The sequence below is a fragment of the Lepidochelys kempii genome, chromosome 4 (assembly GCF_965140265.1).
Source record: "Lepidochelys kempii isolate rLepKem1 chromosome 4, rLepKem1.hap2, whole genome shotgun sequence".
NCBI classification, from domain to species: Eukaryota; Metazoa; Chordata; order Testudines; family Cheloniidae; genus Lepidochelys; species Lepidochelys kempii.
The window spans coordinates 28,424,229-28,448,097 of NC_133259.1; the positions used below are offsets into that span (position 1 = coordinate 28,424,229).

Below are 23,869 nucleotides of genomic sequence, written 5' to 3' on the forward strand. Positions count from 1 at the left end.
AGTGAAACCAAAATGCCTTTGCCAAATTGCTGAGTCACTGCCTAGGAAACATTTTGCTTTTGTGCCCTGACATTCATCTCCTCCCTCACATGTAATCGTTTTTAATTTCTGGAATCAGAGGCCTAACAGGATGTACTGCCACTTTCTATTTCTATGATTCCTCCTCCCCTTCATGGCCATGTAAACACTGCATGAATCAGGCCCTCAGGTACCAGCCAGATGCTCCCACTGAAGAACTGGACAGAGAGAAAACTATTCCAGGGCTCCACCGCCCCCTCCTATTGAAATCAGCAAAACTGACTGGACACATTTGTGAGGGAGGAATATACTGCATACCGTTCAAGTGGTGTCATAAATTACCTAATCTCCTCATAGTACAATAGGGATACCATTAGAGGAACTGGTTTCAGAGTAACAGCCGTGTTAGTCTGTATTCGCAAAAAGAAAAGGAGTACTTGTGGCACCTTAGAGACTAACCAATTTATTTGAGCATAAGCTTTCGTGAGCTACAGCTCACTTCATCGGATGCATACTGTGGAAAACACAGAAGATGTTTTTATACACACAAACCATGAAAAAATGGTTGTTTATCACTACAAAAGGTTTTCTCTCCCCCCACCCTACTCTCCTGCTGGTAATAGCTTATCTAAAGTGATCACTCTCCTTACAATGTGTATGATAATCAAGGTGGGCCATTTCCAGCACAAATCCAGGTTTTCTTCCCCCCCCCCCCCCCCCCCCCGCTAGTACTAGTACTTTATTAAGCCCAGGACAGAAAGTGGAGTCTATCCTCAGTGTATCCAACTCTAGGTGTGAATAATAAGTTGCAAAGCAGGAGGAATCCAGCTACTTCTTGCCCATGGAAGCTTATTAGCCTCATCTGCTAGTACAATGTAGGCTGCGTTCTGAGTGGAGAGGAATTTGAAACTAAAGTTCAGTTTTGAAAATCTTAGGGAAAGGGATTCTCTTGCCTCAGATCAAGGGATTTCCTATCTTTAAATGTGTCTACATTATTAGTAACAGCTATTTAAAGCACTTCTAGTGGAAAATAAACAAAATTATCATTAACATTTGTGTGGTGAGACAGTTCCTTTAAGTAAAATGATTACTTTTGCAGCAGCAATGCTAAGATTTTTCCCTTTTTTCCCCCCTTTGTTACAGACAACCAACAAGCCTCAGTCTTAATACATTCAAAATATGCTGTCATTACAGTCTGTGGCATTGTGCTTTGGTTTTGTTTGACCTGGCTGTGCATTTTAGGCCAGATGCAACTTTATGAAGGGCAGGATTTAGAGTTGTTTCAAATTACATATATTTAACCACTACTACACACTGCCTCTCGTCAGTGCCAAATACTGAAGGGTTTCTTTGAAATTATAAAACATTTAGGGACACATTTTCAGTAAGGGAAGCCCTTGGTTCTACATTCACAGTTACCACTATTAGCTCCAATATAGCAAAGCAGTTAGCCACAGGCTTCAGTTTAAGCACAAGTAATTTCATTCACTCGTTTTTAACTGTGTGAACAGTTAATCACAAGAACTGCTTATCTAAGGATATGCTACATTCTCCATCACTGAAGCCTTGATATGAAGGCTGGATGTTTTTCCAAGTGATAGATTCTAGCTTAGCCAGATGTAATTGGCTTGATGGAGAAATTGCTTGGTGAAATTCTATGGCTTGTGTTATGCCATAGGAGTTCAGACAGAAGATCGTAATGGTTTCTTCTGGCCTTAAAAATCTATCCATCTATATGCTTAAAGTGAAGCAGACACTTCAGTGCTTTACTGGATTGGAGACACTGTGCAGTCAAATCAGGTGACATAAGACGCCTACCAGAAGCATTTCCCTAAGCCATCTGCATGCACAGTAACACAGTTTGTGCACATGATCATAGAAATGATAGAAACCTAGAAAAAAATGATTACTTACCTTCTCGTAACTGCTGTTCTTCAAGATGCGTTGTTCATGTCCATTCCAATCAGGTATGTGTATGGCAGACGGAAGATTTTTCCCATAGCAGCATCTGTCAGGTCAGCCTGGGTGCCCCTTGGAGTCGTGCCTTCGTGGCGCTCAACATAGAGCCCATCCAACCCGCCACCCCCTCAGTTCCTTCTTGCCAGCGACTCTGACAGAGGAGTAGGAGGGTGGATATTGGAATGGACATGAACAACACATTTTGGTGGCCAAACCCTTAGTGACGACATGGACAGCCCCTGCTGCTTGAGGTGGACAAGATAGTCCAATATAAGCAGTAAAGAGGCGAGCACGGGTGACGAACCGTGTTGCGCTGACCAGATTGCGAATCTCTTCCACTTGGCAAGGTAGGTAGCCCTGGTGGAGGGCTTTCTATTGCAAAGGAGGACTTGTTTGACCAGGTCTGAACAGGAGACCTCTATTGGGTTCAGCCATGGAGCTTCCATGCCATGAGGTGCAGGTACTTGAGGTTCGGGTGCTGGAGACCACCATGACCCTGGGTCAATAAGTCCGGGAAGAGCAGCAAGGTAACTGGGGCTTCCACAGACATTTCCAGAAGCCATGTGTAACAGTGCTGGCGAGGCCAACCTGGAGCTATCAGTATCACTGAAGCTCGTTCCCGTCACATTTTGAGGAGTACCTTGTGAACGAGCAGAATAGGCGGAAACATGTAAAGGAGATGGTCTCCCCATGGGAGGAGGAATGCATCTGTGATGGAGCCCAGACTGCGATTCAGGAAGGAGAAACATTGCAGACACTTCCTGTTGCGTTGTTTGGCGAACAGGTTTATCTGGGGAAATCCCCACTGTTGGAAGATTGAGTTCGCAATGTCTGGGCGTAAGGACCCCTTGTGCCCGTGGAATGACCTGCTGAGATAGTCCACCAACTTGTTCAATATCCTGGGGAGGTACGATGCTTGAAGGTGTATTGAAGGCTCTACGCAGAAGTCCCACATGAGTGCTTCCTGGCACAGGGGAGTGGAGCATGCACCCCTGTTTGTTGATACAGAATATCACCGTGGTGTTGTCTGTCATTACTGATACACATTTCCCTGATAAGTAGGTTCGGAAAGTCTCAGCTCTCTGACATTGATGTGGAGAGTGAGCTCTGCCCAAGACCAGAGGCCTTGAGTCCTGAGGACTCCCAGATGTGCTCCCCAGCCCAGTGCATCCGTCGCTAGCGAGAGAGACGGCTGAGGGCTGGTGAAGGGGACCCCTGGACATAGTACCTGTGGATCGAACCACCACAGGAAGGAGTTGAGGACCTGGTGAGACAGGGTCACAATCCTGTCCAAGCTGTCCCGGCCTGGCCGATACACCGACACTAGCCATGACTGAAGAGGTTGAAGTCTGAGTCTGGCATGCTGCACCACATAGGTACAAACAGCGATGTGTCGTAGAAGTTTCAGGCAATTCCTAGCTGTGGTGATGGGGAAATACCTGAGACCTCGAATGATGTCACCCAGGGCCTGGAACTTCACTTCTGGGAGGTATGCCCTGGCTTAAGTCGAGTCCAGTATTGCCCCTATAAACTCTATCCGCTGAATCAGGGACAGCGTTGATTTCCCGTTGTTCAGAAGGAGGCCCAGTTTGTCAAACGTCGCTCTTATGAAGTCGACTTGTGCCTCCACTTGAGTCTTGGAGTGGCCCTTGATGAGCCAGTCATCGAAGTATGGGAACACCTGTACCTGCCACCTGTGCAGGAATGCGGCCACAACTGCCATGCACTTGGTAGACACTCGAGGTGCCGCTGACAGGCCAAACGGGAGGACTGTGAACTGCTAGTGGTTTTTGCTCACCACAAACCTGAGATGGGGCAGTGTGATTGCTATGTGAAAGTATGTGTTCTTCAAGTCAAGGGTGGCGTACCAGTCCCCTGGATCCAATGATGGGATGATGGAGGCCAAAGAGACCATGCGGAACTTGAGTTTCTTCATGAAGTTGTTGAGCTCCCGCAGGTCTAGGATGGGAAATACCGGGAACGCCCTTCTGCTTCTGAGGAATCTCTTCCACTGCCCCTAGAGATAGGAGCGAGTTGTTCTGTTGTTGGTAGAACCGCTGTGTGGCACGGGTGTGAAGGCCCAACAACTTGAGGGTGGCTCGAGTCCTTTAGGCTATGAAGCCTTTTATCCATCCTTCCGGAAAACAGAGTCACACCCTCAAAGGGAAGGTCCTGTATGGTCTGCTGGACCTTGTAAGAGAGACCAGAGACCTGAAGCCAGGAGCCCCTTCTCATGGCCACACCTGTAGCCATCAGCCCTCGTGGGCACATCAGCTCTGTCCAGCACAGCCTGCAGGAAAGCTCAGGAAATGAGCTTACCTTCCTCAACCAAGGCCAAGAACTCGGCATGGGAATCTTGCGGCAGCAGCTCTGCAAATTTTGCCATTGCCCCACATGTGTTATTCAGTAGTTGCTGATTTGAAATGTGGAGCTGCAACCCGCCCATAGAATAGACCTTTCTCCAAAAAGGTCAAGTCTTTTCACCTCCCTGTTCTTAAGGGAGGGTCCCTGGTAGCTTTGCTGCTCACACTGGTTGGCAGCGTCCACGACAAGGGAATCAGGCGGTGGATGTGAGTACAGATGCTCATAGCCCTTAGATGGCACAAAGTAGCACCTTTCATTGCACTTAGCTGTGGGTGGCAATGAAGTTTTGATCGTGTCCAATATGGTCTTGATAAGAGGCAGACCAATGTGTGCAGTCCAGAGGGCGGGAGGATATCCACCGTGGGATCCGCATCCTCCACTACCTCCTCTGCCTGAATACCCAGGCCCTGGGCAACTCGCCGCAGCAATTGCTGCAACACCCTGCTGTCCTCCAAGCCTGGAGCTATAGTGGTGCCTGCCAGTGCCTCATCTAGCAAGAAAGAGGAAGAAGCCCTCGTAAAGGGCAGCTGTTCCCTCCCATCAGCGCCCAAGGGGTCCCGTGAGTCCTGGGGATCCCGGGATGGTGGTGACCCGGACGGTGCTGTGCCCCTCGGTGCTGGGACAGAAGATACCTACGCCAGGGCTGTAGGTGGCGCTGTTGGCATTGCTGTTGGTGCTAGTGCAGATGTCGGTGCCGGTACCAATGAGTCTGGCGACGATGCCACAGCCGACGGCGTCGATGTAAGCGGCGGCACCTCAGTAGCTGGCCGCAGTGTGTCGGAGAGCACCAAAGCTGCAGAAGGTGGTATGAAGGTAGCAGAAGCTACCAATGTTGCTGCTGAGTGCGATCCCTGGCTTCGTCCCTGGCTTTGATGGAAGGCCCAGGGCGTCCAGAAGGGCCACTGCGTCAGGTTTTGCCACTGTGGAGGCCACAGTGCCAGGTAGGCTCGTCTCCCTTGACGCGACCTGGATCTCCTGCTCCTACTTCTGCCAGAGCGATAGGAGTCGGACTCTGACTCCGAGGTTTTCGAAAATGAAGACCACAGAGGAGCTGGGCTGCGAGGCGCAGAGTGTTGAGAACTAGAGGAATGACTGGGCTCTCATTCCAGAGCTCCTGGCACGGGGGGTGCTGTGTAGAAGGCAAACCAGCATGGCCGGCTTCCCTCTTGAATGTACTGTGGGGTGGGCCGGTGCTGCCAGTGCCGGCGGTTCATCCCTCTTTGGAGGTGAGAACGGCACTGTGAGGCACAATAAGTCCTGAGCTGCCTCCGGCTTCTTTTTCTTCTGAGGCACCGGCGATTGAGACCGGTGCCTACCCACCAAATGGACGTGAGAAGAGCCATGACGGTGCCGAGCATCTCGCGAAGAGTCCTTCCTTAGCACCTGTTCCCAGGATGATGGTGCCAGGAGGAGGTGCTGGGTGCAGAATCCCAGATCCCAGGTCTGAATGGGGCAAAGAGCTGCCTCCATAAGCAGAACTCTGAGCTGCAGTTCTCTCTTTCAAAGTTCTGGGGCGGAACTCATGGGTCATTTTTTGATATGCACTTGGCGCAGACCTCACACTTTTTGAACCCCGGGGACAATGGCACACCACAGCTCCGGGGAGTCGGAGGGAGAACCCCCAACAAACTCTAAACAACTATTAACTACAGAAGAACTATAAACAAATGACACAGATAGAGATGCTTGATAAAGCAAGAGCTATGGGACGTTCCAGTTAACTGTCACTGGCGGTAAGAAGGAACTGAGGGGGTGGCGGGTCGGCAAGGCTCTATATTGAGCGCCATTAAGGTGTGACTGCAGGGGGTGCCCAGGCCAACCCGACAGATGCTGCTATGAGAAAAATCTTCTGGCTGCTGTGCATGCGTGCACACACACCTGTTTGGAATTGACATGAACAAGCACTCAAAGAAGAACCTACAAATACAGGTACACAATGGTGTGTGTATTTTTCCATGTGTAGCTTACTGGAGAATTATGCCCAAAATGATAACTAAAATACATACCTTTGTATTCCTGTTAAATGTGTTGATACTAAAATAATAATAGCATTTACAGTAGATAGAAATTTTAATTACAAGACAAATCACATTTGTTAGAGTTAGATTGTATAAGTTCTCCAGGACAGTGACACATCTATCACATATTTTGTGAAGTGTCTCAGTACTCTATGTTATTGTTATTAACAAACAACAAATGAATCCACTTTGAGCAAAGAACTATTTTTGGCTAAGACACTAATCAGGACTATGTTGTTCTTGAGTCCATATTACAATTTAGATTAATATTGACAGTAATTGTAAAACATAGTTGTGTTAATATATTAGCAATGTTGTCAATACGAACTTGTTAGATTTAAGCTTTAATGCAGAAATTTGTCGAGTATATTACATCAGCCATTTTGGTTTATCAGTCGCTTCACCCTTATTGAGCAGTTTCTCTCAAAGCTTCCCCTTTTATCAGTTTCCCCCTCATGGTTTTCCTGTACCCTTAAATTTCCAGGACTAGAATGGCCCTACAAGCTCCTTAAAGCCAGTAGCATGCAATCACTAATGACAACATCTATATTGTTTTTAGATTACACTTTGATTGCCTGGGTTGATGCACGTAAATTGATGGTGGTATGCATCTACTGTAATTTCAGCATAGCCAGTAAAACCAGTTTAGTCCAAAATCATCGTATTCTAAAGTAGCCTGTGAGCCATGAAGCAACAGGGATAAGGGGGTAGCTACTGCAGGGTAGAAAATTAATATTTCTTGGTAGAGGAGAAATGTTTTAACTGGCAGAATGTCAGTTTCACTTTGCATATCTCTGTACTGCATACTCTGTATTTTAGCTAGCTAGAGAGATCAAAGCATTCATCTGTGGTTCAGGCATTACTCTCTGCATAGCTATTCAGGAATGAAATGCCATGTAGAGCAACTTATTCTTTATTGGTGTCACAGAGGCAACTTTCAGTCTACTCTCTCTCTGAAGTCAAAAACAGTGGCGTTTCATTGCAAGAAGAGAGAGAGCTCTTCACCACAAGTGGTGGCAGGTTCCCTCCTACCCCTTCAATTGTAGGAGGCACTGCCAGATGCTGAGGGGACCTCTCTGGAAGGCCATGCCTTCACTCCAAGAAGGGAATAGGTAAACCAGCTTGACTCCATCTCCTACTGAGAGTTGCTGCAGCAAGACTGGGAGAGAGGAATTCTTACTCATCCTTTTCCCTCTAACATGTTTTCTTTTTCATCAGTCTTCTCTCTCATCCTCTGATCAGCCAAAACAAAGGTAAAGTAGGATTTGATCATCCCTTTGGAATGCAGCATTTAATCTGGAATTACTGCAGTGGAACCTGATTAAAATGGAGTGAGTTTCACTACTGTTGCATCCACACTGAGAATTTTAGGCAAGTCTTGTATCACATGTAACTCTACTGGTGCCAGAAAGACTGTACATGGGCTGCAGGCCTTTTTACCAGCATGTCCTCTAAACCTGCTTTATGTTCCTACCACAGTCAGTGGAGCTGCATCAGTGGGCACTGGTGGCAAATGACAGGTCTCATCTTTGCATTCTGTGTCCTTATATAACCCACAAGAAGTGAAAGTCCAGCAATTTGTGATTTTCAATACACTCCATTCTAAGCAGAATTTCACTGTAAATAACTTCATTACAAGCAGGTATCACTGTATGACATCAAGCAAAGCTCTAAAACTTCCAGAACAAGGAGAAAAGCTGCAAAAACTGCAATGAGAATTTGTAAAACACAATCACAGCAGTCTTCACCATGGTTTTTACGTATTGTTGTCGGCATGTCCACACTGCTTCTGTAAATCTGTTCCCTTAAACAACTCAAGGAAATTTGGCCCAAATTGCAGACTTTAAAACCTTTTGCAAGACAATTTGGGGGCGGGCGCTATGCCCCTGAAAATTTCACTTACAGCAAGAACAATTTCTCGGATGTTCTTCACATAAAGTGTCACATAGTCTTTGAAATAAACTTTCATCTCAGCATGTGGTATGGAGAACCAGTTGCCTGCAACTGCTGCCTCATTTTCATTGTTTCCACTCCATAAAATGATGCATGGGTGAGATTTTAATCTCTTTACCTGAAATAGAAGTCACAGTTTCTAAATTAAAATTCAATTACTTCCCTTTAACTGGATATCTTGTAAAGTTTATGCAAGTTGCACAGAGTTCAAACAATACTGGCTGGTTTCTACACTTGCTGAAGTGATCTCAATGACAAGAAATATGAAAGATTGCAAAGGATACAGTACCATTGCAGCCAAGGGAATAAGGAACCAATGCTGCAAATTGACATGTCAATAACTTTACTCCATGAGTAATCATACAGACTTCAAAGGGAATACTCACATGAATAAAGTTACTCATCAGTTTGCAGAACCAAGTCCTAAATTTGTACATCTTTGAAACTACTGGAAATTCACATTTTTGGTAGACTATAAAAGAACAAAATATTTAATGTTTTCATCTTTACTTTTCCACAAGGCATATAACACAACACTTTTTTCAACCTGCAAAAAAACAACTTCCCTGCCTGGCCAGAAAAATAGATTTAAAAAAAATTAATAATGAAATGATACACAGCCCAGGCCAGCAAAATATATAATCTCCTCTTCTTCTAAAACATGTACAAGTAGAGGTGAGATTAGAGTAGGAAGACAGGACAGGGAGACCCCATGTTACCCCTAGGATGACTTCTACATTCCTCTGCCCACCATGTTCTGCCTTGCTTTTCTACAGGCTCACTCCGTTTTCTTGCTTGTGTGTGTGTTTGTTACTTGAGTGCACAATAGACTGCAGTCTTTAAAGAAACTCATGTCAAACAATGAACAACAGAAATGAAACAGTCAATACAAGCATACTGAAATATGGGTCCTTGACACTACTGAACAACATACCTGATGAGTAACTTCTGCTCTTACTGATTCTAAGTAGTTCTGGTCAGTTGGGTAAAGGGCACATGCAAACATAAAATCCTGCCAAATCTACAGAGCAAGAAAAAGGAAATAAAAAACCTGTCAGCAAATATTTTTCTACACTTAGTGAATGATTTTCAGTTCACATGGACTTCAGTTCAGATGGAATTATTTGTCTTAAACAGCAGATGATGTAGAAATTTTTAACTTACTCACTGTACATGAATACTGGAGGTGTCACCAAAACAGATACACCCCAGATGAGCTCAACTTTCATGTGCACATACACCCCCAGAGTTGATTTCCTCAATTTTAATGTTTTAAGCCATTTCTTCATCATTATGATCTAGATTCTTCCACCTTACCCATGGTTTGCAAGTAGCTCCACTGCTCCCAATAAGAATACTTGGAAGCCATATTTTACTCAATATGAGTGAAGATGGAAGACTCTGTCCATAAGTGAATGAAGTTCTTATGGCTTTTACAGCGTGTTTTGCATATACCCATGAGTAGAGCAACAAATCCCCATTAGCTATTAGCAGAAGAAAGTCATTACACTGATGAGTTTATTTAATTTTGTTATGATTTAAAGTACAGCTACTGTAACACTCCAGACATGCTTCCCAACACAACACATAAAACACAAGATCAACTTAAATTAACACTGAGAGAAAAGAAGTGATATCTCCCATCCATCAGAGTTGGGGAAAAACCCAGACCCTCCCATAACTCAATGTATCTCTTCAGAGAAAGCCTGGATAAATAGATATATCTTGCAAGAAACCTCTAAGGTCAATGACAAAATGTTGAGAAAAGCCTTTATGTCACCTAATCTATCTATATTCCCTTACAACCAGTGCAAGATTATTCCATACAATATATTTTGTAATGTTCTGTCCAGTCCAGTTTCAACTGACTCAACTCACTACTTTTTCTTGACAATCTACTCCACAGATACCATAATCAGAAATGTTTTCCTGATATTCAAAGTAAGTTTTTCTTTGCTTATTTTTAATACAATGAATTCTACCTTCTTGGGCTACCCCAGACAATTTCTCTCCCTCCTTGATGTTTACATCCTGCAGATATCTCCATGACAACTTAAAAAAAAATAAGAAACTCCCTAAACTATTTTAACATCATTTTAATGATTAACAGCAAAAATGAAAATGAACCAATATCAATTACACATTGATTGAATTCATCACTTGTAATTTCATAGTCTCCTGATCCAAATAAGCTGTTTCATTCATGTCTCAAAAAAAGGAATTCCAAAAAAACTGAACATATTTTGGTCCAATGAGTCAGATATCCATTTCAACCTGTTTTCCTTTTAAAGTTTCCATGATTTTGAGATTCCTAATAGATCCTGTATTTTCATTTTCAGGTTACTAAGGCAAAGACCTACTGAAGAATGTTGTCACAGAAACATCGCTGCTGGAAAAGCCTTGCTCCCTACATGGTGTCTCACCTTTCCAGACAAGATGCCAGGCAGAAAGAGGAGAGCCAGCTAAGCACTTCCAGCAGTGAGAGGATGCCCTTCCGTGAATGATTCAGTGGGTCTTTCCTAAAAGATCTGAAAACAATTTTTAAAAAATCCATTAATAAATGCAAAATCACGGAAGCTTTACAATGGAAAAAAGTGCAAAAATCAGTGCACAATCATGCCTAATAAAAAAAATACAAACCTGTGCAGGCTCCATCGGAGACTGTGTAGAGACAAACACCCTTTATAAAGGCATGTCTCAAAAGTATCTAAGATGGTATTTAGCATACTAGCTCCAGTGAATTGTTACTTCCTTTTTCCTTGAGATATTATCCCATTACATGACTTGACTTTGAATCATTTTCCAACTCTTTATAAGATAGCAAGAGAGGCAAGTTAAGTAGAAGATTCATATTCATCAATATTAAAAAATTTCTTGGTTTATTTTCAGAGAAGCCTCTCTTTAAAATCAAAGTTCAATTTTTTCAGAATGATGACCTAATTTTAGGTACTTACATCAATATTTAGGTTACTAAATAAGGCCAGCGAGTTCTGCCTGGGCACGGAGCTAAATGGCCTATTTAGGTTAGAGTACCTACAAATCAAAGAGAACTGTAGGAGCTCAGAAGCACTGAAAATCAGAGCCCTTGTTTAGGTGACCAAAATAGATTTAGGTGCCCAGTTTTAGGCACCAAGTTCCAATAATTTGGACTCAGTGTAAGGAATATCTAAGAATTTTCTCTCTTGTACAGGCAAATCTCAGAGAGAATGTTTACGCATGGACATATACACAAACAGAGGGAAGAAGACCCTGTCATATACAATGCTAATGTAATGTTTCTCTTGCGAAAATCGTACTGTCCCATTTTCCCGTGTGTTATGCTGAATGGTAGATGTAGGCACACTTCTCAAGATTCTAACAACAAACACAACTCAAGCTTCACTCACATACTCGGTTTCATCAAAAACCACTGATGTGTATTTACAGTCTTGTAAATTGGAGCTATGGACCTAGTTTCACCGTAGTGTTTGCACCAGGTTTTCCCACTACAGTCACGTTTAAACTGACTTACAGCTTTCCCCAAAATATTCCTTTTGGGCTGAAATTTTCCATGTTTGGTCTCAGGCCAAAGTTGAAAGTTTTTGGAAAGCCTGAATTAAATCTCTTCAGCTGTTTTGAGATTAAGAGGATTTTTTTTTTTTAACAGAAATACATTTTTTTTTTTTACAGAAGAGAAAGCGCAACTACCTTAATAGTTGATGGGATTATTCAAAAATAGCTGGAACTATAAGCAGGGTAGTTAATTCTGATTGTGCAGGCCGTGCTCACACTGTTGAGAACTTATTCATGTACTCCCACAGGTTTCAGCAGTGCTACTCTCACATGAGTAAGTAATCAGAATGAGTAAAAGGTCCCACAATCTCCACGCGGAACAAAAAAAAAGCCAAAGTAAGCCACATTTGAGGGGGGAAAAGTTATAAATATTTAAAATCGTGTGTTTGTGTAGCCCACTGTTTCATGAATGTGACAAGTCATCCTTTGTACCCAATCCACAGAGGATTCTATTTGATACAGGTTCTTATACGGCACTCATCACTGTAGTATCTGAGCGTCTTCCAGCAGTTCATCAATCAACATGACTAACGCCTGTCATGTGTAGTTCTTCTCTTCTCTTCTGGAGAAAGAATTGCACGAGCATTGCAGTACTTTGTTTTGGTTAGGTGTTGTTTGGGGAGTTTTGTGACAGCTCTGAGCACCCTTCACCACAGGCTCATGCTCAAGTGGTTCATGCTTTCAGCTGTGGAGGTCTTAAATTCAATTCCTGCTAACGGGCAAGGTGACAGTTGTTAACTTTGCAACTGTGCTGTTATACACATTTCTGGTGCACAACAACAGCAGTAATATTCTGTACATGGCCTAAGGTAGGATAACTGTACCTATAAGCAGACACTTACTGCCCATGGCCTATGACCTTCCCCTCTTTTTTTTCCTCTCCAGTTTTCTTTAAACAAAACAAACAAACAAGAGAAACTAAAGAACAACATGCAAGATAAATTTAATGTTAAGGTCGAGACGTTAGAGTGCACCTGTGCAGACATGCACATGCAAAAGGAAATTCAAACGTTAACAGGTTAAGTTTTTAACTTTTGGGTACTCAACTTGTGAGACCTTAAAGGACCCTGATTTTCAGAGCACCTGTCCTATGAAAATGAGGCCCCTATATTGTTTCAAGGTGAATATCCAGAAATCATTAGTTCCTTTTGAAAATTTAGCCCAGATTACTGTACCACTATTAACTCAGCTGCCTTGCTTACACACCAGTATTTTCTATTTGTTATTTTCTTGTCAATTTGGAATACAGGAGCTGAGTTGTCTTGTTTATTTTTTACCATTATTCCTAGTTCATCGCAGATATCATAGAATTCATCTTGCTCATATACTCCTCCTCCCCATACACGAAGTGCATTCATGTTAGCATCAACTGTGGACTGCAAGATGAGCTTTAACCTGTTCAATACAAAGAGAATTAAATCAGGAGAGCTAACAGTTATATGGAATTACACCCTCCCTAAACTAGATAGCCAGGAGAAACCTACACAGGCTCTTATCCTTTTTCTTAAAAATATATATATATCCAATTTATGTATATCATTAGCTGACAGGCCAAGACTAGTCACTTTGACAGAAAGACTATTCTGACACCCTAGAAATCTGTATAAATGTTCACTTCACTCCCAAAGCTAAATTCTTGCAAATAAAAGGGCTCAATCCTGCTACCAAACCAGTGGGATTACTCATGGTAGTAAGTACTACACTCAGTAACAAGTGTTTGCAGGACTGGGTCTTAAGGTTCTATCCCAGAAAAGAGTCAAACACCCTGTCATAAATATAAAGGGAAGGGTAAACACCTTTAAATCCATCCTGGCCAGAGGAAAAACCCTTTCACCTGTAAAAGGTTAAGAAGCTAGGATAACTTTGCTGGCACCTGAGCAAAATGACCAATGAGGAGACAAGATACTTTTAAAAGCTGGGGGGAGGGAGAAACAAAGGGTCTGTCTGTCTGTGTGATGCTTTTGCCAGGAACAGAACAGGAATGGAGTCATAGAACTTAGTAAATAATCTAGCTAGATATGCGTTAGATTATGATTTCTTTAAATGGCTGAGGAAATAAGCGGTGCTGAATGGAATGGATATTCCTGTTTTTGCGTCTTTTTGTAACTTAAGGTTTTGCCTAGAGGGATTCTCTATGTTTTGAGTCTAATTACCCTGTAAGGTATTTACCATCCTGATTTTACAGAGGTGATTCTTTTTACTTTTCTTCTATTAAAATTCTTTTAAGAAACTGAATGCTTTTTTTATTGTTCTTAAGATCCAAGGGTTTGGGTCTGTGGTCACCTATGCAAATTGGTGAGGATTTTTACCAAACCTTCCTCAGGAAGGGGGGTGCAAGGTTTTGGTGAGGATTTGGGGGGGAAAGATGATTCCAAACAACTCTTTCCCAGTAACCGGTTAAACGTTTGGTGGTGGCAGTGAAAGTCCAAGGGCAAAGGGTAAAATAGTTTGTACCTTGGGGAAGTTTTAACCTAAGCTGGTAAAAGTAAGCTTAGGAGGTTTTCATGCAGGTCCCCACATCTGTACCCTAGAGTTCAGAGTGGGGAAGGAACCTTGACACACCCTTAAAAAATGTTTTATTAAAAAAAAAATTAAACACTATATTTATCCAAGTAGCTCCTTTGATTTGTTATCTTCTTTTCCCTTTAGATTTTACCTTGTTTTATATACATATTACCTTGAATTTTAATAATTTCCAACCATTTCTGAAACATATCTCGGAGTCTTTTTTCTCTCATATATTCGCATGTTGAGAAAGAGTGAAAAAACTAACTGATGCATTACAGCACCCTGAATGACATTTATAAATCATGTTGGGCCTAATTCTGCCAACCTCGTCACTCTGAGTAGACACCTTACCCTACAAGTAGTCCCACTCCTAACTAACTGAGGGTAGCAGAATCAGGCTCTGAGGATTACCAATACCACCCAGGCTCCCTGAACTCATCCATCAACAACATCAGAACACTACCTTTGTGCAAGAGCCAAATCTCTTCCCCTTTATTGACCTGATTTCTACTCCCCTTACTCGCACTGAATAGAACTCTCCACTGAAGATAGTTCCACTGTTGATGTCAATGGGACTGCTCACAGAGTGAGTGCTATTCATCATGAATAAGGAGGGGCAGAATCTGGCTCTTAGTACTCAATATCTAAAGAATATTTATTATGACTTACATATCAGAGGAAACTCTGTCTTGGAAAGAATCTGCTGGAATCCAATTGGATCCCTTAATGAAGATGGGGAGTCCGTTGATCCTGAAGTAGAAACTCAGGCCTCGTGAACCAGGTATAGGCTCCTCAACCAATTCCACTGTTCGAAAATAAGCCTGTGGAGAATTGAAACTTGTGCATTTTTAAAGCAGTAACATGCTTTATATGAAAAATATAAAGAAAGCAATCTAAAAACCTAACCTTCAGGAATTGTCCGTTACATCTTTTGTTTGTTAGTACACTATCAAGCTATTTCTAAAATAGGTAAAGTATAACAGTACAGGTCTTTCAAATGAAACCATTGTGCACGTTTTGCTAAACCATCTATGCACAATATCAACTTCCTTTCATTTTAACAGGAGCTTGAAACAGAAAATTGCCTAAAGTTTCTGGCTTATTGAGAGAGAGAGAGCGTGCGCGCATATGTGTGCAAACTGCTCATGCTGCAGCAGACGTGCATATGGCCTGTTTGAGATCAGTGAGAGAAATCCAGAGGCTGCATTAGATTAAACATTAACTGTATTTTACCCACACTTCCTCTTCTTATGGAAGGAGACTGCAGGAGCCTAGCTGTGGAATTCTTTGCCAGACAAGATGATACTACGCCCAAGCCTGACCACTCAGATCAAAATGTGAGACTCATCTTTTTACTAAAGCCAGCTCCCCCAGTAAGGACATCTTTCCCATGCAACTATCCAAAGGAGAGGGGAGCTCCTTTGAACAGCTTAGTTTTATTTGAATAGGTGCAGTTCAGCACTAAGATACCATGGTGACCAGCTCAGCCATACAACAGCTAGATTAGATAAAGCTACAGGCAAGGCTGTTCCTGACTGCGGTCATGTAGAATTACTCATCAAGCAGAGGCCCACACATCCATTAGAGTGCCCCTTTTATCCTGACATCTGGTAGATCTGTGCTTGTGGATAGAGCATTACAAACTATGCAAGCTTTTTTAATCCTTTTCCTGTAAGTGGAAGAACAGGATTAGAGAACGCTGGACTGTTTTGGGGACTGTTTATTTGGGCTAAGTAAATGCACTGTGCTGAAGAATATTTCGTTTGCACTAACAACTGTACAGTAAAGACTTCTGGGGCAATATGGAAGTGAGCAGTTACATAGTTATGTTGCCAGACGCTGAGAATGGGCGACAGGGTATGGATCACTTGATGATTACCTGTTCTGTTCATTCCCTCTGTGGCACCTGGCATTGTGTCAGAAGACACAATCCTGGGCTGGATGGACCTTTTGCCGGACCCAATACGGCCGTTCTTATGTTCTTAGCTATGTGACTGAATGAAGAGGTCAGAGGTGTCTCCCTACCCACAGTAGGAACAGTTGGGAGACAGCTGCCATTTTAGGTTCCTCTTCAGCTGCAGAATGTTACTGCATGAGACTGTCTCTCTTTCAGGAAGATTTTATTCTTGTTATTTCTTTGTTGTTTTCCTTACTCTGATACAAGTCATCTAGATTAAAAAGAATATATCCCCGTTGGCTCTTTGTGCATGTAACACAAGTATCACTACAGGTGTTTCTTCCTACTGCTCAGTATAGGAGACAGAGAATTATGAAATTAATTCAAATGAAGTGAGGGAAAAGTAACTGAGGAACTGCATCCAACAAAACCAAAACATTGAGTCTATGTCAGAACTTGGGGATTTCCTAGTTCTCGGGGCCTAACCTTAAATTACTAAACTGCACCTCCATCAAGGTTAAATTATTATTTGCTGTAACATTTTCAAGATATCAAGCTCTAGAAATGTATTGGACGTATGTCGGGTTGAGTATGTATACTAGGAATGTAGCAGTAGGGGTCAACTTAACACAAATAAATACAACTGATACTTACCAACTGGGGTAAACATTTTAATTCCACAAATCAAGCACAGGCTGGAGTTCAAAAGGCCACTGACAATGCCCACGGTTTATTTTGTGAAATACTTTAATCTTAGCAATCATACAAATACTGAAGGGGGGGGGGAGACAACAGTATTTCATATGGCAAGAAAAGAAACAACACGCACTTTGCGCTCCTTGGTTCCTATTTGGTGCTCAAGTCAAGTTGTGCAATGATTAAATTTTATCCTCATGCAGACAATGTGTATGACAAACCAAACTTGTGGTCACAGATCATCTGTCACATATTGACCCCTCCTATGTCAAGCTAACGACCAAAATGTACACAAGGAAAAATAGAAGCAGAAGCCTGACCCAAATATTACAGTATGGGGCAGAATCCTAAACGACTGTTTCATAGGTATACAAATAGTAAGCTCTTTGGGGCAGGGAAAGTCTTTGTTGTGTTTGTACAGCACCTAGCATACTCCTGCTCCATGACTGGAGCTCCTGTACGCTATAGCAATACAAATAATAGACAATAGTAACTACAATACTGTACAGAAGCAGCTGTGGATTAAGGCTAAATGGGGCTCAGATCCAGTACGACCAAAGAGTCCCCAATTACACAAAGGTCTCTCCACACCAAACCAACTTGTTCATGGCACTCTTGACTCCCTACTGCCATTGCGCCTAAGTCTCCAGGATGGATCCTAACACACTCCGTGGCAGGCTCCTACCTCATGGATCCTTGAATCCAAACTTTAAGAGTCCATGGGTTTCCCACAAGCCCAGGGTCCAGATCCACAGTTTCTGCCTTAATCCACCTCTGTACAGAAGGCCAAGTTCACCACTGGCTGAACTAAATGTCAGCCCCATATCTTCATGGTTTTTGGGGAAGGTCATCTGTCTCTGTGACTCATGAACCCCTCAATGCCAACTGGCCAAGAAGGTTAAAGAATAACCTGATATGTATATTTTGGTTCCCCTAAGAACGTCATATGAGATCTTAAGCCAGGATCACACTGGTCATTAATATAATTGCGAAATGTATGGACAGATATTATGTAAAGAGTTAAGTATGTATACTGACAATGCATCCGATGAAGTGAGCTGTAGCTCATGAAAGCTTATGCTCAAATAAATTGGTTAGTCTCTACGGTGCCACTAGTACTCCTTTTCCTTTTGACAATGTGTTGTAATGTCTGTATCAAGGCAGAGTTGGCAAACAGGTTTTCTGTCAGACAAGAGATGTTTTTTCACCTGTCTCTCTGTTGGTATTTAAATTAAGCATTGTAAGTCAACACAATGGCTGCACATCTACATACCAAATCAACAGAGGGATGTGAAATCAAAAGGGAAGAAGCAGGAAAAAACAAGCAAGGAGAGCAGGCAGGGGAGGGTTACTGTCCATGAGGACAGACAATTAACTTGGATAGAAGTAGAAGGCAAGGAGGCACCCCTTTATCCTAGGAAGTAAACAGGCAGTGCATTTACATTCATGAAAACGAGATCTTAATCCAAGCCTTGGTTGAAACACTGCAGAAGACATTTGAGGTGATATAAACTTATTTAGAATGGAGGTTAGCTAGTTAAAGTTTAGTCTGTTGTAATTTTGTTTCATATGTGACCCTTTTGTTTCCATTAGCCTTTCTCACTCTCTCTCAAATCTTGAATCTTTGATAATAAATGTATGATTATCACCACTATATATCTCAGTGCTGTGGTATTAAACAAGGTGCTGATCCTGAGTTAGTATGTATACTGTTTCCTTGGGAACAACAGACCTGGTATTTCTGTGAGTGCTCAATGGAAAAGGGGTTGGACTCTACAGGAGAACACTTCAAAGGGGCTCAAGGACTGGGATACACCTATTGTTAACTTTCAAGGGAAAGTAAGGGTTGGCATTGCCCGGAGGAGATTGTTTGGGTGGCTAAGACAGGTGGTGTCAAGAAGCTGACACCCAGATAAGCACAAGTAAGTCCGCTTCTCAGTGGAGGTAAGGGGGTAACAAGATGACTCAAAGTCCTTGGCCGCTTGAGAACTACCACAGTCTCTCTCTCTGGCTCTTCTTTTATGAGGAACTTAGCCTTAGGACTGACATATTCTACCCATTCCTGGAATTTGTTGTTTCCCACATCTATGCTTCCTGAATATAAAATGATAAACAAAAGTTTCTCTCACACAACTGAGCAGCTTGCATCACCATCAAAATCAATCAGTGACCAGACTATGGGACAAGCTAAAGACTTTTGAGTCTTTGTCAAGCAAATCAGATCAGCTGGAGGAACCAAAAAAGTCAGAATATGCTGATGTTCTGTTTTTGTGGAATAGATTTGGGCATTTAGAGGTGGGAAAGATACAATGGAAGAAGAAGCAGCAGCCCAGAGCTGAAAATCAGGAGAGAGAGCTAGAGCTAGGATACCTAAATAAATGAGCACAAGATACTAGAATACTATGATGATGCATGCGGTGTAACTGCCAAGATGGATTAGACAGTCAGACAGGAAAGATCTGTTGGAGTGATGCTAAAAATCTGGTGGTTAAAAAAACCCAAATATTAAAAACAGCAGCAGGATGGAGATAAAAAGCTCCGATAATGAGGCAGAAATGAGTGCAAGGAGGGAAAGAGAAAGATCTCAGAAAACAAATACACAGAAGGGAGGGCAAGAGATCTCAGTAAGACTAAAGAGAGAATTAAAGAGGCAAGAAGTTGTTTGATGGAGCCATGGGAGGGGAGAAAGAGGCTATGGATAACCAACAGAGCTGGACAGAGGCACTTCCACATTCCAGAAAACACTTAGTCTTTATGCTGGCTTTTGGCTAGGATTTTATTCTGCAATCTTCTGAGAAACAAGTTCCAACCCAAACAATTTAAATTATAGAAAAGGAAAAATAAGACTCTGAGCCTGGTTCTTGGCCATGTTTTCAGTTGTTTATGCCATACTTGCAGCCTAAAGAGGCTGGAAAGCAGACAGATCCTATCATCCAGGAATTCCTCTGCCTCAGAGGGGTTCTCTCCTCAGAGCAGGATTCGTGTGATGACCCTATGCTGCCCTCAGTGAAGGGGCAGGAAAGGTATATCAAAGGAGGGAGAAGGAGGCTGTAGGATGCCACCGAACAGCCTTGGAGGCTGCACTAACTTACTTTGGGAGTTGCACCAGCCCTAACACAGGGGAGCTGCAAAGGTGGTGTAACGTTACTCCGAATGTGTGTATGTCTCTCTCCCTGCCCAAGTCAAGTGGATGTGCAATAAGTACAGAAAAGTCATTTCTAAATACTTTAGCTTAATTTCACTTACAAGCACAGCAATGGAATGAAACTAGAAACTTCACTACGATTTTTAGAAATATATCCATCCCTGTTAGTATCTCCAGAACCACTCTTGAGTCTCTGGATGAATGTTGCCACTATTCTACTCCTTCCCAGCAGAAATCCCAGCTTGCTGGCATAAGAGCAAATCCTCCTGGGATGCGCTAGAATGGGAAGAGATTATATGGAGCCTTTCCTCCTTGTGCAGCTGCAGGGCAGGATTTTACAGAGTGCCAGGGAGGAAGACCAGCTACTTTGTGAGCCAGTACAATATGGCCCAATGTGGGGGCCGCCCGCTGGCTAGGGGCCATAGCCTATAGGCCACACCTCAGCAGGTATTCTGAGGTGCATTTTGCTTCTTAAAAAGGAGCAACAATGTCCCATGTACCGCAGTCAATCCCAGTGACCATTCTGCCACGCATCAACATGGGGGCTCCTGAAGCACCTGCCCAATAGGAATCACCTTGCTTCCCCAATACTATGTGGCTTGGTCACAAGATTATACAGATGTTATTTCCTACACCACGGTTTTCTAAGCCTAAAATCACTTTCCAAAACTCCATGCTGAGTTTATCTTGTTGAACATAAAAAACCCCAAACCTACATTTTGAACTATACTGAAAACATTGATCATGAATTATCTTCATCACTCTGAACACAAATTTTGGGCCCAATCCTGTTAACACTTAGCAGGACTGATCATGATGGAAGTTAACTACAACGAGAAGTGACTTCAACAGGGCATCTTGTTGGATCATATTAAAGAAGTTCTGTATTAAAATCACAAATGAGTTTGATTCCCCATAGTTTAAATTCCAGGGTATTTCTAATTAAGAGGTCTCTTGGTTTTTGATACTGTTTCTCTCCCTCTATGTGTGAAACTTGTAAGCTGCTAATTGTGTTTGTACATTCTAAGACAGAGTCTGTTCTCAAAGCAATTCTTTGTAACAACTACTCACACAGAGAGAGACTCAAAGCAATACTCTGTAACAACAGAAACAACACCCAGAGACTCCCCACCCTTTTGTTGTAGTCATCTCGCTTTGTTAACAATTGTGATTAAAATAGAGATAGAGGATGTATGTGGATGGATGCTTGGTGTGGATAATAACTGAATGATCAGGGAGGTGCCAGCCTAAGAATCCAGTGTCCATCGGCCGAAGAAGGCGTCAAGTGGAAATAACCAGAGGACCCCCGGAAGGCAGACTGGAACCACCCAACAGCCTCAAGAATGGGAGAACCAAAGAACAAAATAACATCTGGCAGCACGGAGCCGTCAGGAACGTGCCATCTGCTGATTGATTCAGCAACAGCATGATGAAGCAATTCTCATAGACTGGCATAGGAAGAAATTCCTATAAAAATGGACTCTAGAAAGTGAGAACTTTGGGGTCTGATTCTGCAAACCAACTTCCAGGAGCATCAGAGGAGCATCTGACAAGGCCCTGCTCCCTCCTCATGTCCAGGCCGCCTGGCCAGTGGCTTGGCATGAGCAACTCTAAGGCTGGTAACTAGGATAACAACCTTGCAGAACCTGTGTGCGTGTGTTTGTATGAATGAATGTGTGAATAAATATGAAATTGAATGGAAAGTTATAGCTATAACTAACTGCTTACTATGATTCTTTCTGTATTCACAATAAATGTGGCACTTTGCCTTTTCCCCTTTAATAAGATCCTGCTGGTTTTTATTTTATTGGTATAACAATCTCACAGCAGTAAGTACTACAATGAACAGCATTTGCAGGAGAATAGCTTCTGGACTAACTTTCAGTGGTGCAAAACACATAAGTATCATCTAGCAAATGTACAGATTTATTTAGTAGTTTCCTTATGTTCATAGCATGTAGGACCCAGTCTAATTTTGTCTGAATTTTTGAATAGGTTGAAGATTTGTGAGTGGTTCTTTAATGCCCCAAATCTTCTGAACATCCTAGTAAGTAATGAAAAAGCTTTCTTCTACAAACAGGTACTTTACAGAATCTATTACATTGGGTAAAATAAAGTACCTAATTGCTACTTAGACATTCAAATTTGAGATACTGCTTTCCTCTGAAAGCTGGGAAGCATAAAGTTGTGGGTTTTCAATACGTTCGGTGTGCTCTAGTAATTGAAGTTACTTCAGATTTGTGCCTCACAACACATCCCAAAAGTTTTATACATTGAAATTCCAAATAAACTTCTCTTTTTAAAAACAAATTAAATATAATCATATACAAGTTTTTTTCAATGTGTGTTACCAAACCATCAATGGTAAATTTCATGTTCATTACATAATATAATTTATCACACCTGAAGATGACAAGCAAAATCCCACAATGCTTAAACAAAGAGCTTTTTGTTTGGTTGGTTGTTTTTTCCCCCTAAGTATGAGAATTTTAAAAAACAAAAATAACACCTTTTCTTTTTTAAATTTCAAATTAGTTTGCAAGTTGTCCCCTAGCCAGACTGGAAGTGCAGGTTTTGCACACGTGAAAGCTGACAGCATGTTAGTTACCTTATATCTAGGGCTACAGAAAATCCTGTTTCTAAATAATGGTCTTGGGTAAAAAATTACAACCCAGCAGAACATTTTCTAATACTGCTTGAGAGCTACTGGGTTATTCAGTGATGCTTCCTAACATTAACTTCCTACATGCCATATAAATCGAGAGGATTTATGTACCTTCGAAAATTTCTCAATCTTGTATCTTGCCCCCATGTTGAAAGTTGTAGTCATGTCATATCCAGTTTGGTTTCCATGGCCACTAGGCCACCAAGTCTGCACTGTAGCACTCTTAAGGAGGAAGGAAACAAAAACAAAAAAACAATTAGAAGCTAAGGTCAGAACAACTTGTGTGAAGTTAGGCATGTGTCTCACAATAACAACTGTGCATCCAGTAGGAGATTTTCAAACACATAAATGGCAGTTGGGCCCCAAGGTGGAAGGGGATAAAATGGGATCCAGCCAGGGCCACCCCTCCCCACAGCACCAGAACTGTACAGGGGAGACCCACCCCGTTACAGGGGCACTAGAATCCAGGAAGTTTCTCCCCTTCCTCCCTCCCGCCCCCCCCACCAACACATGGCCTTGGGGGGAAAAGTGCAGAGGAGCCAGTCAGAGACTCCAGCTGGTCAGAGCAGAAGCAGCCAGAGCAGCGACTTCCGGAGAGTCAAAGAATTTTGCGGTTTGGACTGGACTTTCTCTGCTCTGGGCTGATCGGCTGTTTGCTTCAACCCTCACCCTCTCCCTCCCTCATTCTCGCTTCATACTTGCTTGTGTGTTCTACCCCATCCCTCACTCTGTATCTGTCTGGATTATTTGAGTTGTAAGCTCTTCAGTGCAGGGACTGTCTCCTACTCTGTGTTTGTACAGCACCTAGCACAATGGGGCCCCATTCTTGGCTGGCCCTCAGGCACTATTGTAATAAACATTATTAATAAATAAAATAACAATATAATAATAAACAATAATGATAATACCCACTGAATGGGAATAGGAGTTAGGCGCCTAATTGCTGTTTGTACCGTTGAAAACCTCCTCCCTCATCTATTGTGTGTGAAACTAAATATTTACCTGCAGCCACCTCTTCAAGTATCATCCTGGTCATATGTTGGTTGCACTCACTGGGTCAGTTAAATTGAGCTTTTAAATAAAAGAAGAGGATC

General features: G+C 42.4%; 1 protein-coding gene across 3 annotated transcripts in view; it reads right to left on the reverse strand.

Moving 5' to 3' along the window:
• Nucleotides 1-23,869, reverse strand: part of MANBA (mannosidase beta) — an 82,112-nt gene that overhangs the window by 18,374 nt on the left and 39,869 nt on the right. For 2 of the 3 annotated variants that reach the window (XM_073340809.1, XM_073340808.1), the window contains exons 7-11: nucleotides 22,887-22,997; nucleotides 15,042-15,193; nucleotides 13,142-13,259; nucleotides 9,247-9,333; nucleotides 8,263-8,430 (exon numbers count right to left, since the gene is read on the reverse strand). In XM_073340809.1, coding sequence (XP_073196910.1) covers nucleotides 8,263-8,430; nucleotides 9,247-9,333; nucleotides 13,142-13,259; nucleotides 15,042-15,193; nucleotides 22,887-22,997 — 636 coding nt within the window. The remainder of the gene's footprint in view (nucleotides 1-8,262; nucleotides 8,431-9,246; nucleotides 9,334-13,141; nucleotides 13,260-15,041; nucleotides 15,194-22,886; nucleotides 22,998-23,869) is intronic. The other variant, XM_073340810.1, reaches the window with a different exon arrangement.